Source organism: Vidua macroura, chromosome 1 (assembly GCF_024509145.1).
Source record: "Vidua macroura isolate BioBank_ID:100142 chromosome 1, ASM2450914v1, whole genome shotgun sequence".
Lineage (NCBI taxonomy): Eukaryota > Metazoa > Chordata > Aves > Passeriformes > Viduidae > Vidua > Vidua macroura.
In genome coordinates this window covers 106,246,828-106,260,098 of record NC_071571.1, presented here as the reverse complement: position 1 = coordinate 106,260,098, position 13,271 = coordinate 106,246,828, and the positions used below count along the sequence as shown (strand labels likewise).

At 50.8% G+C, this 13,271-nt stretch overlaps 1 protein-coding gene and 1 long non-coding RNA gene across 6 annotated transcripts; one reads left to right on the top strand and one right to left on the bottom strand.

Moving 5' to 3' along the window:
- Window positions 1–2,660: 2,660 nt before the first annotated feature.
- Window positions 2,661–8,104, top strand: ADCYAP1 (adenylate cyclase activating polypeptide 1). 5 transcript variants are annotated; one of them, XM_053995958.1, is made up of 5 exons: window positions 2,661–2,725; window positions 4,013–4,120; window positions 6,009–6,143; window positions 6,635–6,730; window positions 7,708–8,104. In XM_053995958.1, the coding sequence occupies exons 2-5, from the start codon at window positions 4,020–4,022 to the stop codon at window positions 7,892–7,894; spliced, it is 519 nt and encodes a 172-aa protein (XP_053851933.1). In that variant the 5' UTR covers window positions 2,661–2,725; window positions 4,013–4,019; the 3' UTR covers window positions 7,895–8,104. The 5 variants fall into 5 exon arrangements, with proteins under 5 accessions (XP_053851933.1, XP_053851951.1, XP_053851927.1 ...); XM_053995976.1 differs by having other exon boundaries at window positions 2,671–2,725; window positions 3,989–4,120; XM_053995952.1 differs by lacking the exon at window positions 2,661–2,725 and adding an exon at window positions 2,909–3,702.
- Window positions 8,105–11,339: 3,235 nt separating this feature from the next.
- LOC128803388 (uncharacterized) lies at window positions 11,340–13,063 on the bottom strand. The gene is made up of 3 exons (XR_008435707.1): window positions 13,004–13,063; window positions 11,683–11,728; window positions 11,340–11,412 (listed from the first exon to the last, which is right to left on the bottom strand). It is a non-coding gene; the product is annotated as an uncharacterized LOC128803388 (long non-coding RNA).
- Window positions 13,064–13,271: the final 208 nt, after the last annotated feature.

The window sequence follows — 13,271 nt, the reverse complement described above, 5'->3', positions numbered from 1 at the left end:
TACTCATAGTATATTTTATAAAATATGCATAAATATAAAAAGGGGGTTTCTGAGGAGTCAAAAAGATGCCCATTATGGTACATGATTAAATATGTTCCTTTGAATTAGAACTATAGCAACAAGGTTTCCAGCAGTCAGTTGCAATCAGCTGCAGTCAGACTTGGCAAGGCTCGCAGGATGTAAGCTCCGCTAGAAACTTCTATAGAATTATAATGCTCTAGTTAATAAAATAGATATCTAAAATAGAATAGTTAGACAAATTAAATGGTCTAATTTAAGTTGGTACAGGGAAGATGAAAGAAATTCTGCCAATAAGAAACTCCCTGCTTTTCTTTAGATGCTGCCTCAGGAATTTGCCCTAGGGGCAAGTGTTATATACCTTAAATCCCTCTCAGCCTTGAGATGACCGTTATTGATAAATTTACTTGTATGCAGAGACCAGATTAAAACCTTTCCTTCCCCAGCCTAAACTGCAGTCATGTCATAATCATATTCATTCTGCACACACACCCCTGTGACGTAGACTGAAATGCTATGAAACCTTTATTGGTACAAACTGTGTGTGAGTTACTCACTCATCATAAATGAGAGCTTAGAAAATGCATTTTTTGCAAACCATCCTGACATTGCTGCTGCATGCATGGTGCCACCAGGGTGGCATAGGGTCTCTGTATGAGGTCTGTAGCTTCAGGTTTGTTTTATGGGTATCTCTACCTCTGTGCTGCTAATACCTGTTATTTCAGGCATCTTCATATTTTCTGTAGGGATCTAGGGGAGTGGGGATGGAGGAGAGGAAATGTGGCTGTATCCGTCAAAAGTTGCTGAAAGTAGCTTTTCTAAAGTGAAAACAGCCACAGCTTTAAAATGTATTACCTGTGTGTGTCTTGTCTCTTTGGAGAGAAGGAATGTTTTTTCCTGTTCTTTAGGCAGAGTGTGCGGTCAAGCCTTCATACTGACGTGATTCACACAGTCCTGGCCACACGGGTTTCTAGAAAAGCCCATGTTTGCACCTGCTACCGCCGAGCCATGACAAAGGAAACCAAAAAGCCCCACCACAGACCCCACCAGCCCCCAAGGCCCGGTGAAGGGGGGCAGCGGGCCGCCCTTTCCCTCTGGCGCCTCTCACAGCCGGGCGCTGGGGTTCCTCCGCAGCCCGGCTCAGCCGGGGCACGGGGCAGCCCCGGCCCGCCCGACGGCGGCTCCGCGGCGCTGCCCGCAGGTGCGCAGCTGCCCGCGCGGTGGCGCCCTCCGCTCACGGACCGTGCGCGCCCGCGGGGCGCGGGGAGTGGCGGGGAAGCCCCAGCGCGCCGCGGGCCCGGCGCGGCGAGCCGCGGGGTGACCCTTTTCCTACCAGGAGTCGCCCGGTGCTCCTTTTCCTACCGGGAGCGGTGGGGTGACGCTTTCCCCAGCGGGAGCGGCGGGGTGACCGCTTCCCCGGCAGCCCCGCCGGGCGCCCTGCCCTGTCCCGTTCCCTCTCCTTCCCGGCCCGAAAGACCCGGCCCAGAATGACAACGGGGATAGTGTCCTGCTTCGTCCCTATCGTGTATCCTCGCCCGGGATCGCGTCGTTGGCCATTTCTACGGGAATCATTCATTCACGTCAAATTTCCTTTATCTCCGGAAAATATTGAAACCTTAAATGACCGTAATAGGAATGTAATTGTATGGTGTGTTTTTTTTTTTTGTTGTTGTTGTTGTTTTTGAGAAATCGATTTGTGCTCAAATAACTCATCCAAGCATGTTACACCAAACCCATTCAAGTAGGAAACAGGAGAACTATATTATTGCTGCTTCCTGAACGCTCTGGTTATGATCCCGATAATTAAAATGTCTAGTAATGGCTCCTGAAGCCTGTGTTTCTTTGGGTAATTCTCGGAAATGAAGGGCACATTTTCGGTCGCGGAGGGAGGGGACTGCGGAGACGAGCAGCAATTGCAGCGGCTGGGAGCCCGCCGATGGCCCGCGCCCGGCGCATCACTTCGGGGGAAAATTATTCCGGCGGCGGGGAAGTCCCCAGAGAAGGGATTTCCTTCTCGGTCCCTCCGGCAAATCAACTTTTTTTTTTTTTTTTTTTTTTTTTTTTTTTTCCCTCATGGCGATGCTCTTCCCTCCCTCTCTGCCAAGCGCTGCGAGCCGCACATCTGTCTCTGCACAAGGCGGAGAGACGAAAGGGAAGGGCCACGGGAGTAAGGGGAAAAGCCGCCCCCCTCCTCCCCGGGCAGCGCCGGCAGAGCGTGGGACCCTCCCTGCGGCGGGGCCGCGGGGCTTGTCCCTTACGCCCCGCGGCTTCAATACACGCAGAGCGGTCATGGCGCTGCTGGTTGCCCCGAGGGGGGAGCCTTGTGTAACGGGAACAATATTACAATCCTTAAAAAAAAAAAAAAAAAAAAAAAAAAAAAAAAAAAAAAGGAAAAGACAAAGAAAAGAGAGGGAAAAAAAAAAAAAAGAAGAAAAAAATAAAAGGGGGGCCCGGGGACAAAAAAAATTAAGCACTTATGTTCTTAAATCTCCGCGGAAGTGGGGGTTTCCGCACCGGGGCTGCTCCGCCTGCGCGCTCAGAGCCGGGCAGCTCCGCGGGGGCCTGCGCCCAGCGGCAGCCCCGGGCTGTGCGTGGGGTGAGCTGGCCCCGCGGAAAGACCCGGAGCAAAGCCGTGGGGGAACCCAACAAGCCCGGGGACCCCTGCCCCACCCCTAACTGCTCTCCTCCGCTTCCCTTCCCACGTCAGGTAAAACTTTACTGTGGCGAACATCCTTTTGTGTTTGTGCGGTGGGGCTTTTATGAGTGTTTGTTTGATTGTTAGGTTTTATTTTTCTATTTTTTTTGGGGGGGGGGGGAGGAAGTGTGAGTTGGTGTTTATGAGAAGCTTTATGACTCCTGATAAGCTCATCTTTGAGGACGACACAGAACTGTGTTCCTTGAGGAATTGGGGTGGTGACGTCTTTTCTGATACCCGATTATTACGTGACTGAGGAAAAAAAAAAGGCATTTGATTCATGAATAAAAATCCGGACACCACTACGGGGGCAACAAACAATATTGCCCGTCCTCTAAGGTGACAAGCAGGCAAATGTTTACGAAGAGGGCTCTTGCTGAAGCGGGGTGTTTGCAAAGATTTTCTTGCTAATTGCGTATCAGACGGAAGGCTGCGGAAGGCTGGTCAAGTTTGGAGCCACCGAGCAGAAGAAGAGAAGGCTGAAGGCGCTCAGTGAGGGGAGAGATCTGGGGAAGACAACATCGCACGCAGCCAGCCCGCGGCTCCCGCCTCCGCTCTCTCCCGGACTCGCTCGCTCTCTTCCCTCTTCCCCAGCGCTCGGTTCTCCGGCGACATCTCGCTCCATCCCTCTTACTCAATTACCTTGTAGACTCCACTCCAGATCTGTGCTGCTACCTGCAAACTTTTTTCCTTTATCTTTTTTTTCCCCTTCCTGTCTCTCTTTTTCTTTTTGGAGTGGATAGCCCTAAAACCAGCAAACAACTAACTGCTGCCGCTTCTGCATCTTCTGCATCCTGCCGGTCCTTCGCCCAGGGGAGAGGCGATGTCACGAGGGTTTTAACTCCTTTTGGACGCAACTTGGGCGAGAGCTCGATTTCTCTCCCCCTGCCCATTTTGGGTCTTTATTTTTTTTTTTTTTTTTCCCGCAAGACCTGCCGTTTTAGTTTCGCAGCCAAACGCTCTCAGTGCCGAGTGTCTAGAGTTTAATGGTAAGGACACGAGGTGGCTCGCCGGGCCTTCCCGCAGCGGTCCCGGGGCGGGCGGGCACCGACGGGGCGGGCGGCGGCCGCAGCTCTCTGCGCCGGGCACCGCTCTGCTCCTCTCCGTGCCGCTCCGCGCTGGCACCCGGCTGCCCAGGGCGCTTGTCTCCCGGGGCCGCTCTGCCTCATTTTCCGGCAGGAGAGAGCAGGGGGTTGGTGAGCCGTGGGGTGGTTTCTTTGGGTTTTTGTTAGTGAATATTTTTGTTTATTTGTTTTCGGATTTTTTTTTTTACAGCAGTTTCCTTTCCCTCCCGTACAGAGTGGCAATGTGTAGCAAAGCGATCTTAGCACTCCTGGTCTATGGCATAATAATGCACTGCAGCGTCTACTGCTCACCTGCGGCCGGACTTCAGTACCCGGCGCTCAGGTAGGTCCGTCAGCTGTCCGGGAGCTCCGTCGGGACCATATCAGCCCCCCTCAGCCCCAGCTTAGCTAAGGGCAGAGGACTCTTACCGGGGAGGAAAATGAGAGGGGGTGTGGAGTAGAGTTACCAAAGGAAATCCCCTCCACTTGGCTTGTGTGTCCACCCCCTGCACCAGCTGCACTGGCATCCCCCAGGTCCTCTCCTCGGGACCCCGGCACTGTAACCCCCACGGCCTCTTTGTGGTGGAGTCCCCGGGAGTGGGGGCACCTGCTCTTTTGCATGTCGGCGGCAGCGGGCCGAGGTCCCGGCTGCATGTCGACGGGGCCCAAAAGCTTCTCTCCCGTCTGCCCCCTGTCCTGCGAGGCCCTTGGCAGCCTCTGGTTGCCCGCAGGTCGCCCAGGGTAAGGGCCGAGCATCGCCTGTCCGGCTCAGGGGGAGCGGGGCGCGGGGACGGGTGCGCCGTTGCCTGCAAGCATGTGAGAGCTGTCAAGGTTCCTGTAGCGGTATTGGAGCTGGTGGGGATTCGGTCTCTTACCCTGTTTACCTGTCTGTGTATGACAGCCCCTCTCAAGAGGGAAAGGGGCTGGCACAAGGTTGTTTGGTTTTCTATGTTCGGAGTTGCCTTGCTGGGCTCCAGCGCAGGCTGATGCCTGTGCTGTCCCTTTCCAGCTGGGAGCAGTGGGCGTTTGAATTCCTCTGTGTTTGGGGCAGGAGTGGAGGACCCCCAGAGGCATCAGCACAAGGGAGTTTCCTACGCTGGTCTGCGGCTAGGGGATCAGGGTACCTGGTCCGGGACGGCCGATGGCAGCCTGTTCTCACCCTGCTTGTCCTCTGCTCGGGCGACCGGTGCTGCTTGGCTTGGGGGGAGTTTTGGGCTCGGTGCTGTCGTCCTGCTCCACCGGCGCTTGGCTCTGTTCCGGGGTGCCCTGCGGGGGTCACTGCCGTGCGGTGAGCAGAGATGAAGGGGCGCGGGGAGGGGTGATTCCGGGAGCGCAAGGTTGTCCGAGATGGGTGTCTTTTTTGCGACTCCGAGGTGTCCTTGCAGTAACCGGGAGCCTGTCGGAGCTGCCTCGGAGCAGCCCCCGTCATCTTCCTGGGCAGTGCGGCTAGGGGGCAGCGGGCTCGGTGGCCTGAGGGGCCATTAGCCGGCAGCAAGTCGGCTTTCTTCGTTCAGGCGCCTGAATTAGCAGGAGTGAAACACTTTAGCGGCATCTATTATTAATACCTCCGCTAAAGCTCACGGACAAAAATAGCTGCCTGTAACGTGCAATGACCTACATCGTACTGCAGAGAGGGAGGCAGAGAGCGGGGGCTGGGGGGGCTGGGACACACACTAAACTGGCGAGATCTCAAAGGGCAGAGGCACCATTCAACGAAAAACAACAGGCGAAACCCCCCCCGTCCCGGCGGGCGCTGCGGGGAGGAGCGGGGCGCGGTCCCCGGCGGTGGGGCTGCCGCTCACCGCCCCGTCTCGGCCGCGGAGGCTGCTCGGCTCCAGCCCAGCCCCTGGCACACAAACGCGTGTGTGCGCGGCAGCCTGCGCGCCTGGGCGTGCGCTCCGCTTGGGAAGCACCAGCCACGGCTGTGGCAGAGAGGGGATGTTTCTCGGGCCGGGGCGTGGGCCGCGGAGGGCGGGGGGAGGGGGGCATGTTTGGGGGGTTTCTTGGAGTACGTCTGACGGCGGGTGTGTTCCCTCCTCCGCGGTCCTGCCCCGCAGAGGAGAGGGCGGGGATGGGGAGCGGGCGGGTGCAGGGAGGGGATGGGGCAGTCGGACGGGGCTCCCGGGGCTCCCGGGTCGGCTACGCCAAGGGGCGGCCACCGAGGCAGCCGGAAGCCGGCAGCGGGGAGTGGAGCCGGGCTGACTCCTTCTCCTTGCTGCTCTCGTTGCCAGGCTGGAGGATGAAGTCTACGACGAGGACGGGAACACCCTGCAGGACTTCGCCTACGACCAAGAGCCCCTCGGTATAGCGAATCCGTCCTCCATGATCGGCGAGATGTACACCTTGTATTACCCACCGGAAAAGAGGTGACTGCAACTCGCGGGGTGTAAGGCGTGATTTTGGAGTAGGGAGAAAAACGGGTCTGGCAGAACCGGTTGGGGGAAAAAATAGTAATGATACCTGACAGGCAAACAGCAACAACATCAAAATAGAAATCCCGAGCCCAAACAAACGACTGTACTGCCCAGGTCCCGGTGCCCAGTGTAAAGCTCAGAAGAAACGGAAAAGCCGCCTTACCTCCAGCAGCGCGGGGGAGGGAGCGGGGAAGCCGCCCGCGCCGAGGAGGGCTAGCGATGCTCCCGCAAACGGAGCAGAAATGCCCAGCCGGAGCGGAACCGAGCGAGCGCGGCGGGGAGGGATCTGGGTGGGGACGAGGGGTCCCGAGGGACGCGGGGAGATGCCGCCCTCCGCTCGCTGGCGGAGAGGGATGGTCACCGCTGCCGCCCGGGCTCTCGCAACCCGCCGCAGCCGGCTCCCGGGCCTCGCCGCTCACCCGCGGGCTCTTCCCTCTGCCCAGGCACGCCGATGGGATCTTCAACAAAGCCTACAGGAAACTCCTGGGCCAGTTATCTGCCAGGAAATATCTGCACTCCCTGATGGCCAAGCGGGTCGGGTAAGGCTCTCTGCTTGTTCTTTTCCGCGGTGGGCGTTGGTGCTGCTGGAGCGGAGGCGCTGAAAGGGCCGCGGCCCGGGGGAACAAAGCTGCCCCGGCCGGGGTCGGGAGTGCGTTGCGCCCACGATGAGTCTGGTGGAGTCCGGCTCCCCAAGCACCGGCTGCCCCTGGCCACTCCCGGTGCAGCGTGAGCCTGGTTGTCAGCGCGGGTGTCCGCGGAGGTTGGTTTGGGTTACTATGCTCGGGCATACAGATATATATGTATGTGTATATATATATATATATATATATATATATATATATGTATATATGTATGTATATATATATATGTGTATATATATATAGATAGATAGATTAATAGATAGATAGATAGATACACACATATGCGTGTGTATCTATCTATATATCTATATATCTAAATCTATATCTATATCATCTATATCTATATCTATATCTATATCATCTATGTCTCTATACATTTTTTATAATCAACCGATTTAAAATTAGCAAGTTGGGCAGTCCTTACGGTTTGCTGGGGGAGGTAGCTTATCCAGAGCGATGATCGAGGGCTCAGCTGCAGCAGCGGAGGCTCGGTTGAAGCCCTGCGCACCCCCAGCCGCCGGGCGGGGCTCCCCGGGGCTCCCCGCCGCCGGCGGGGCAGGGGCGAGCCCGGTGCCACCCGCTGCCCTTCGGCAGAAGGTAACACGTTAATGAAGCCCCAAGGAGAGCAGCTTTCGCGGCCGCAATGAATAATTCATGGCGGGGAGATATTGTCTCTCCCGCCGCCGCCACTTGCGCGCACAGCGTCGGCACCGGGTTTCGGCGCGGCCTTTGTCTCCCCGCGCATCTTCCGCGCAACGTGTTGCGCCGGGGCAGCGGCCGGCGCGGGGCTGCGCAGGGCAGGGGGCGGTGCGGAGGGGCGCGGAGGGGGGCGGAGCGGCCCCGCCTGATGCAGCTGTTCTTCTCGGTGCTTGCAGCGGTGCCAGCGGCGGCCTGGGGGACGATGCGGAACCGCTGACCAAGCGGCACATAGACGGCATCTTCACGGACAGCTACAGCCGCTACCGGAAACAGATGGCTGTCAAGAAATACCTAGCAGCCGTCCTGGGGAAAAGGTATAAACAAAGAGTTAAAAACAAAGGACGTCGAGTAGCGTATTTGTAGCGATGTGAGTAACCAGCCACTCCTGTGTATACAAAGTCCTAAGAGAGAGAGAGAGAGAGAGAGAGAGAGAGAGAGATAAACCCAACAACAACAAAATCTAAACAAAAACAAAAGTCATTTCCAAACTGACTGAACAATCACCGCTCCTGTGTTATCTAAACATGTATTTATGTATGAAGTAAAGCCATTAAATGAATATTTTGATAATAATATTGTTTTTCTTTTGTACAAAAAGCACTAGAGAAACGCACAGATCTACTTTGTGGACCAATCATTAAGTTATATATAATATATAAATATATATATATAAATACTACTAAGAATAGTAAAGAACAATTCTTCATGAAAAGCCTGCACAAGAACAAGAATTCGCCTGAGCTGTTTATGTTTTTATACAAAATAAATAGAAAAAAAAGAGACAATCATTGTTTTGAATATTAGTCCTATTTTTGTAACAGAAATTAAAAGGATAGTATTTTTATCCGAGACAGGGTCGAAGACATTAATTTTCACCATTTGCTACTGTACATAGAGAAGGATGACCTGCTCCCAGGGGGATTATGAGGAAATTGATTTGGGAGAATTGGTGAAGCAGATTCTTCCCCTGGTGAGTCTCAAGGCAGGCTCCTTTGCCACTAGCCTCTCTGAAGGGGCAGCGTCCCCTTTCTTCTAGATTTCGATTATTTTTTTTCTCTCCTGCTTTCTTTGATTCCAGTTGTATCTCTATTAGTGTACCCTCAAACAATGAGCTTAGAGGATAATTATCTTGTGAAAACAACAGCTCGATCCAAATTGTGCATCTCTGTTGCCTATTGGAGGGAGAAATAGTTTAAAACCCCAAAACTAAAATAATAATAACAAAAAAAATATCAAAACAAAACCAAAAATAGCCAAACTCAAAACCCCAACCCCAAAATCCCGAACCAGCAGCAAGGGCAGTAAGTAGTAAGCCCCGTGCACTGCTCTTCTGGCTGTCTGGGCAGAGTTGCAGAACAAAGCCAAAGCAGAGACAGGACCCGTTTGGAAAGAGTGGGGAAGTGAGCGGGGGCGGCCCGCGGCACGCCCCGGGCCGGAGCCTGTACCGGAGCCGGTTCCGCTAGGTCGAGGTAAGACGAGACGATCCCACCTCCGATCCGCTACCCAACTGCCCCGGGCAGCTCGGTACTGGACCTGGATGCAAAGTACAGTGTGTTACTCTCCAGTGCTGTCCATGCTTCTCATCATGTGTAATAATGAGCAGGGTTCTCGCCTTTGCATTTTTCGGTCGGAGTTGCTCTTTTCTTTGATTGCTTTTTCTTGTAGGACCTCCCGCCTCTCATCCTCTCTTCGAACTTTTCCGAGCTCTGTTTAACCCACCTGAGTCACCTTTTTGGGTTATGTTCTTTTTGGAAAAAAAAAAAAAAAAAAAAAAAGATTGTGAACGCTCTCTCACTCCTTTGTTCTGTTTTATGCAAGCTCTTATTGTACAAGTTTAGGAACCCCTGTTGTAGCTACCACTAAAGAATTATGCACTACTACGAAAGTTTTTGTTCCTTGTTTATTGAGTTTGGAGGTAAAATGTATTTTTCTACATTCTGGCTTATTGCTTAGTAAAATTTATTTCATAAAACAAACTTTTGTCATAAAAGAATGTGTAGTGTTCACCTGTGGTCCGGTTTCTAACGAGATAAACCATTTTCACCTCATCTCTCTATGTACGGACTCCTATCTTACTGTCTGCCCGGGGGCTGCTCCCGTCCCCCGCCCGGGCCGGGAGCGAAGGAGGACACGTAGGTACCCGCTTCCTTCCAGCTCACCACACAAACCTTACAGGAGTCTTTCCAAAGATAAAACGAGCCCCGCATCCAAGACGTCGGAAAGTAACCCCCCAAATCCCCCAACAAACCCTCGCGGGTAAAACCTTCCTTCCCCGGGCAGGAGGAGCGGAGCGGGCCGGGCGGAGCCCGTCGGGGCGGGCAGGCGCTGCCGGCACCGCCCGTCCGTGCTGCGCTCGCTGCCGGCACCGCCCGCCCGCCCGCGCTGCCCCGGCGGCTCCGGCCGCCCCGCCCGCGCCGCCGGCCCGCCCGGGCGCGCTCCCGGGGCGCAGGGACGCGGGGCGCAGTGTGCAGCTTTCGTGCCTTCTCTTCACCTTGTAAATCGCCACGAGTTCACGGATGGCATTTAGTGGCCCTACGATGCTGCAACACATCGGCTTGCGTTTTAGTCGTCCTTCTGTTCTTTGGCCATGGGCAGAGTGCGCTGTGTTTGTGTCGGCTGTGGTATAATGACATAGGGCTCTCTTGACGTTTTGTTTATGACCTTATCAGTTAGAGTTCAGTGGCTAGTCGCAAGCATTATGAAGTGATCACCTAGGTTATTATCCTTTGTACGATTTCTTTTTTTTTTTTTTTCCAGAAATGCCAACAGCCTTACCAAAATTTGAGCAGATTTGACATACAGTCATAGCAGGTAGATGTTAGTCTTGGAGAACTTATTTTGTGTGCAAATGAATATAAAAAGAACTTAAACAAAGTATTATTACACACATGATATCTATAACTAGGACTTTGATAACTGTTATATAAAGTGTGTAAAGTTTGTATTAATAAATTTTTGTAAACAATGCAATTTTGTCTAATGTTTGGGGGAGAGAAATCTAGAACCTAACAGTGAAAGCTGCACTTCATTTAATTTGTTTTTTAATTAGTTCATTATATGGCAGAATTCTTCTACAGTGTTTTATGCCTGGGATATCTTTTTCATTAAGTTTCCACATTTTATCACCTCTACTCTGTTCGAGTAAACTAAACAGAACTGCTGGAGTAAAGAGCCTAGTCCCACACTCATCAGCGCAAAACACTCCCTAAAATACGCAAACCAAACTAGTCGGCACCTATGGTCCATTCCTCTAACAATTCCTGTGCTTAGAAGCCGTTTATTTCAAGCGGAATTGGTATGTTTGATGAGATCTTCTCCTAATCCGCTTTTAATGAACATTCTGTATGCGATAATGTGCTTCCAAGCATCACCCGGCTTGGGCAACGGCAGCATCTTTCTTCGGATTAAAGATGTACTAGCTGTCCTAAAAAATTACACTGCAACACGACAAAGCATTCCTTGAGTTTTTCAGGGTAGTACGTGGCTACAGCAAAAAGGCTCAGGGTAGTTTGTTGGTACAAAGTGGAGGTCAGAACCCAAATCTTTACTTTAGCTTAACAATAGCTGCTTCTGTTAATTACTTTTATTTTATCTCCAGGACTTCACTCAAGGGTGTTGGAAAGTAACAGCAATTTAGTTTAAACTAAACTCTATTTCTTTCTGAGATTGTACAATTCAAAAACAAAGCACATGAATTTAAATAACAATTTCCTATCAATTTATTTTTCAAACTCCAAGTCCAGGATGTGAGACAGGCTGCTCATATCCTCTTTGCCATGAATTCACCTTCTAAACTGGTTTCAACAGCAATATTTTACTGACAAACTGGAAAACACTGAGAGAACTTAGTTGATGATGTCACTGGTACGTGTTAGGAGTTACTGCAAAGTGAGATAAAAGTGTTGATTAAACGCAGACCAGGTCAGAGAAGAATGCCAACCCCCCATGCCTCCCAGAACATACCTGTTGAGGGGAGGGGGAGATGTGAATGATTTCCCAGACTTACAACAAAACAAAATCCAGCCACAGTTTCCCAAAACCAGCAAGCAATAAACACCTGCTCTTTAGCTTATTCAGGGTTCACAAATAGCTACACTACATTTCCTGCCCATCAAAACTGAAAATGTGATTAAGACAACCAAACTGGTTACCATCTTCATATTGGTAGCCAAAGGATGAAACTTAGGATCGGTCCACCTGAAAAGTAAGGTCTTCATCAAATCCTGGTATTTATTGAAGATGTGCAAAAGATGGAAATTCTGCTGTAAATCATATAGAGATAGTCCTAGCCTCACTCTACTTTACCAAATCAAATACAATTTCACGGAAAAGCTCAGCTCAGTTCCCAGTGAATTAAAGTGCCATCTTAAATGTTACTCTTGGAAAATGTGCAATACTGAGTCTTACAGTAAGAGTTTTGTGGGGATTACTGGAGTTCTGTATGCTGCTATACAGCTACAAGCAGAAATGGATAAAACTGGCTGAGGAAACAAGAATGACTAGGCAAGACATGGTTTTGGAGCCTCATATTGTAAAAACCTCCTGACATCCAGTCAAAGTGATAAAATCCAGTAAAGGAAGTTGCTGTAGATTCCATCCCTTGGAAATGTGGTACAACACCACATCTGTTACAGAGCTACATAGGTCATCAAAACCAGAAAAGCCAATTTCTTTAGAGCCCTGTTGTAAACTCAGATGCAGACAGTATCTGTCTTTCACAAGACTTGCTTGTGAGGGTGCTGATCTCCTTTCCACGTGCCTGCAGAACTTTCAGTCTTCTTCAAAACATAAAGTTTGTCTATTGTCTGTATATGTTTTCACCTAGAATTAAGGAAAATGGGAAAACAGGAGGAAATCTGATCTTTTGGGGGCTTGCTCCATCATACATTTGAAGCTTACTTTTCAGTTATAGGATAAATAATTTAGTCTTCAGGAAAAACCTTCAGGGAAAACTCATCCTGAAAAATGTAAGGGCCTCATACTTAGCCTCTAGAACTACATGTCCTCTGAACTACACTCATGGATTTTTAAGACTCAAGCAGACTCTTATGTTCATCTACTCTGTTTTAGATAATACAGGACATAGGATTTCATGGACTCCTTCATTCAGCATTTCATTTCTGAAAGAGCTATTCTGTATGACAGCAATATTGATTCCAAGGCTAGCAGGGATGGCAAATTAACTGGATAAGTTGTTCCAAACGTGGCAGTTTAGCACTGTTCTTTGTCTCATTTTTGAGTTCAAGAGATTTGTAGCCTGATGAAGAATCTCTAATGCCTGTAGATTTCCCTCTCCACATAGGTAGTCTTGGGCAGTGTTTTGCTCTCCTCTATGCGCTTTCTTTGAGGCTGTGAGGTTGATCTTTAAGTGCTCACCATGAGGGAGATTTTCCTCAGGTGTGACTATCTCTGAACCATTTGTATTTATTAACATCCTTGCTAAAGTGTTGAGACTAGAAATGGTTACAATACCTAGCAAGGGCCACCTTCAGGATGTGACAAAAAGTAGCAACTTCTTTAACTCCTCCTTCTGCTAACAAGGGTTGCATTTGCTAACAAGGGTTGCATTTGCTCTCTTGGCCATTTTGTCATGTTGTGAGATCATGACCTGTTCATAATCCTCTCCCACAGCTACCATCTTTTCCAGATGATTACTTCACATGTACAGAAGCCATGGCCTGGAAGTGACACCACGGTTCTTGATTCCTATTTCGTACTATTGTTTTATGTTGTGTTAAAG

Bases quoted from the DNA above. Each gene is read 5' to 3' on its own strand.
- ADCYAP1 (XM_053995958.1), top strand. From the start codon at position 4,020: ATGTGTAGCAAAGCGATCTTAGCACTCCTGGTCTATGGCATAATAATG. The intron at 6,144-6,634 runs GTGACTGCAACT...CCCTCTGCCCAG, and splicing joins TATTACCCACCGGAAAAGAG to GCACGCCGATGGGATCTTCA. The intron at 6,731-7,707 runs GTAAGGCTCTCT...CGGTGCTTGCAG, and splicing joins CTGATGGCCAAGCGGGTCGG to CGGTGCCAGCGGCGGCCTGG.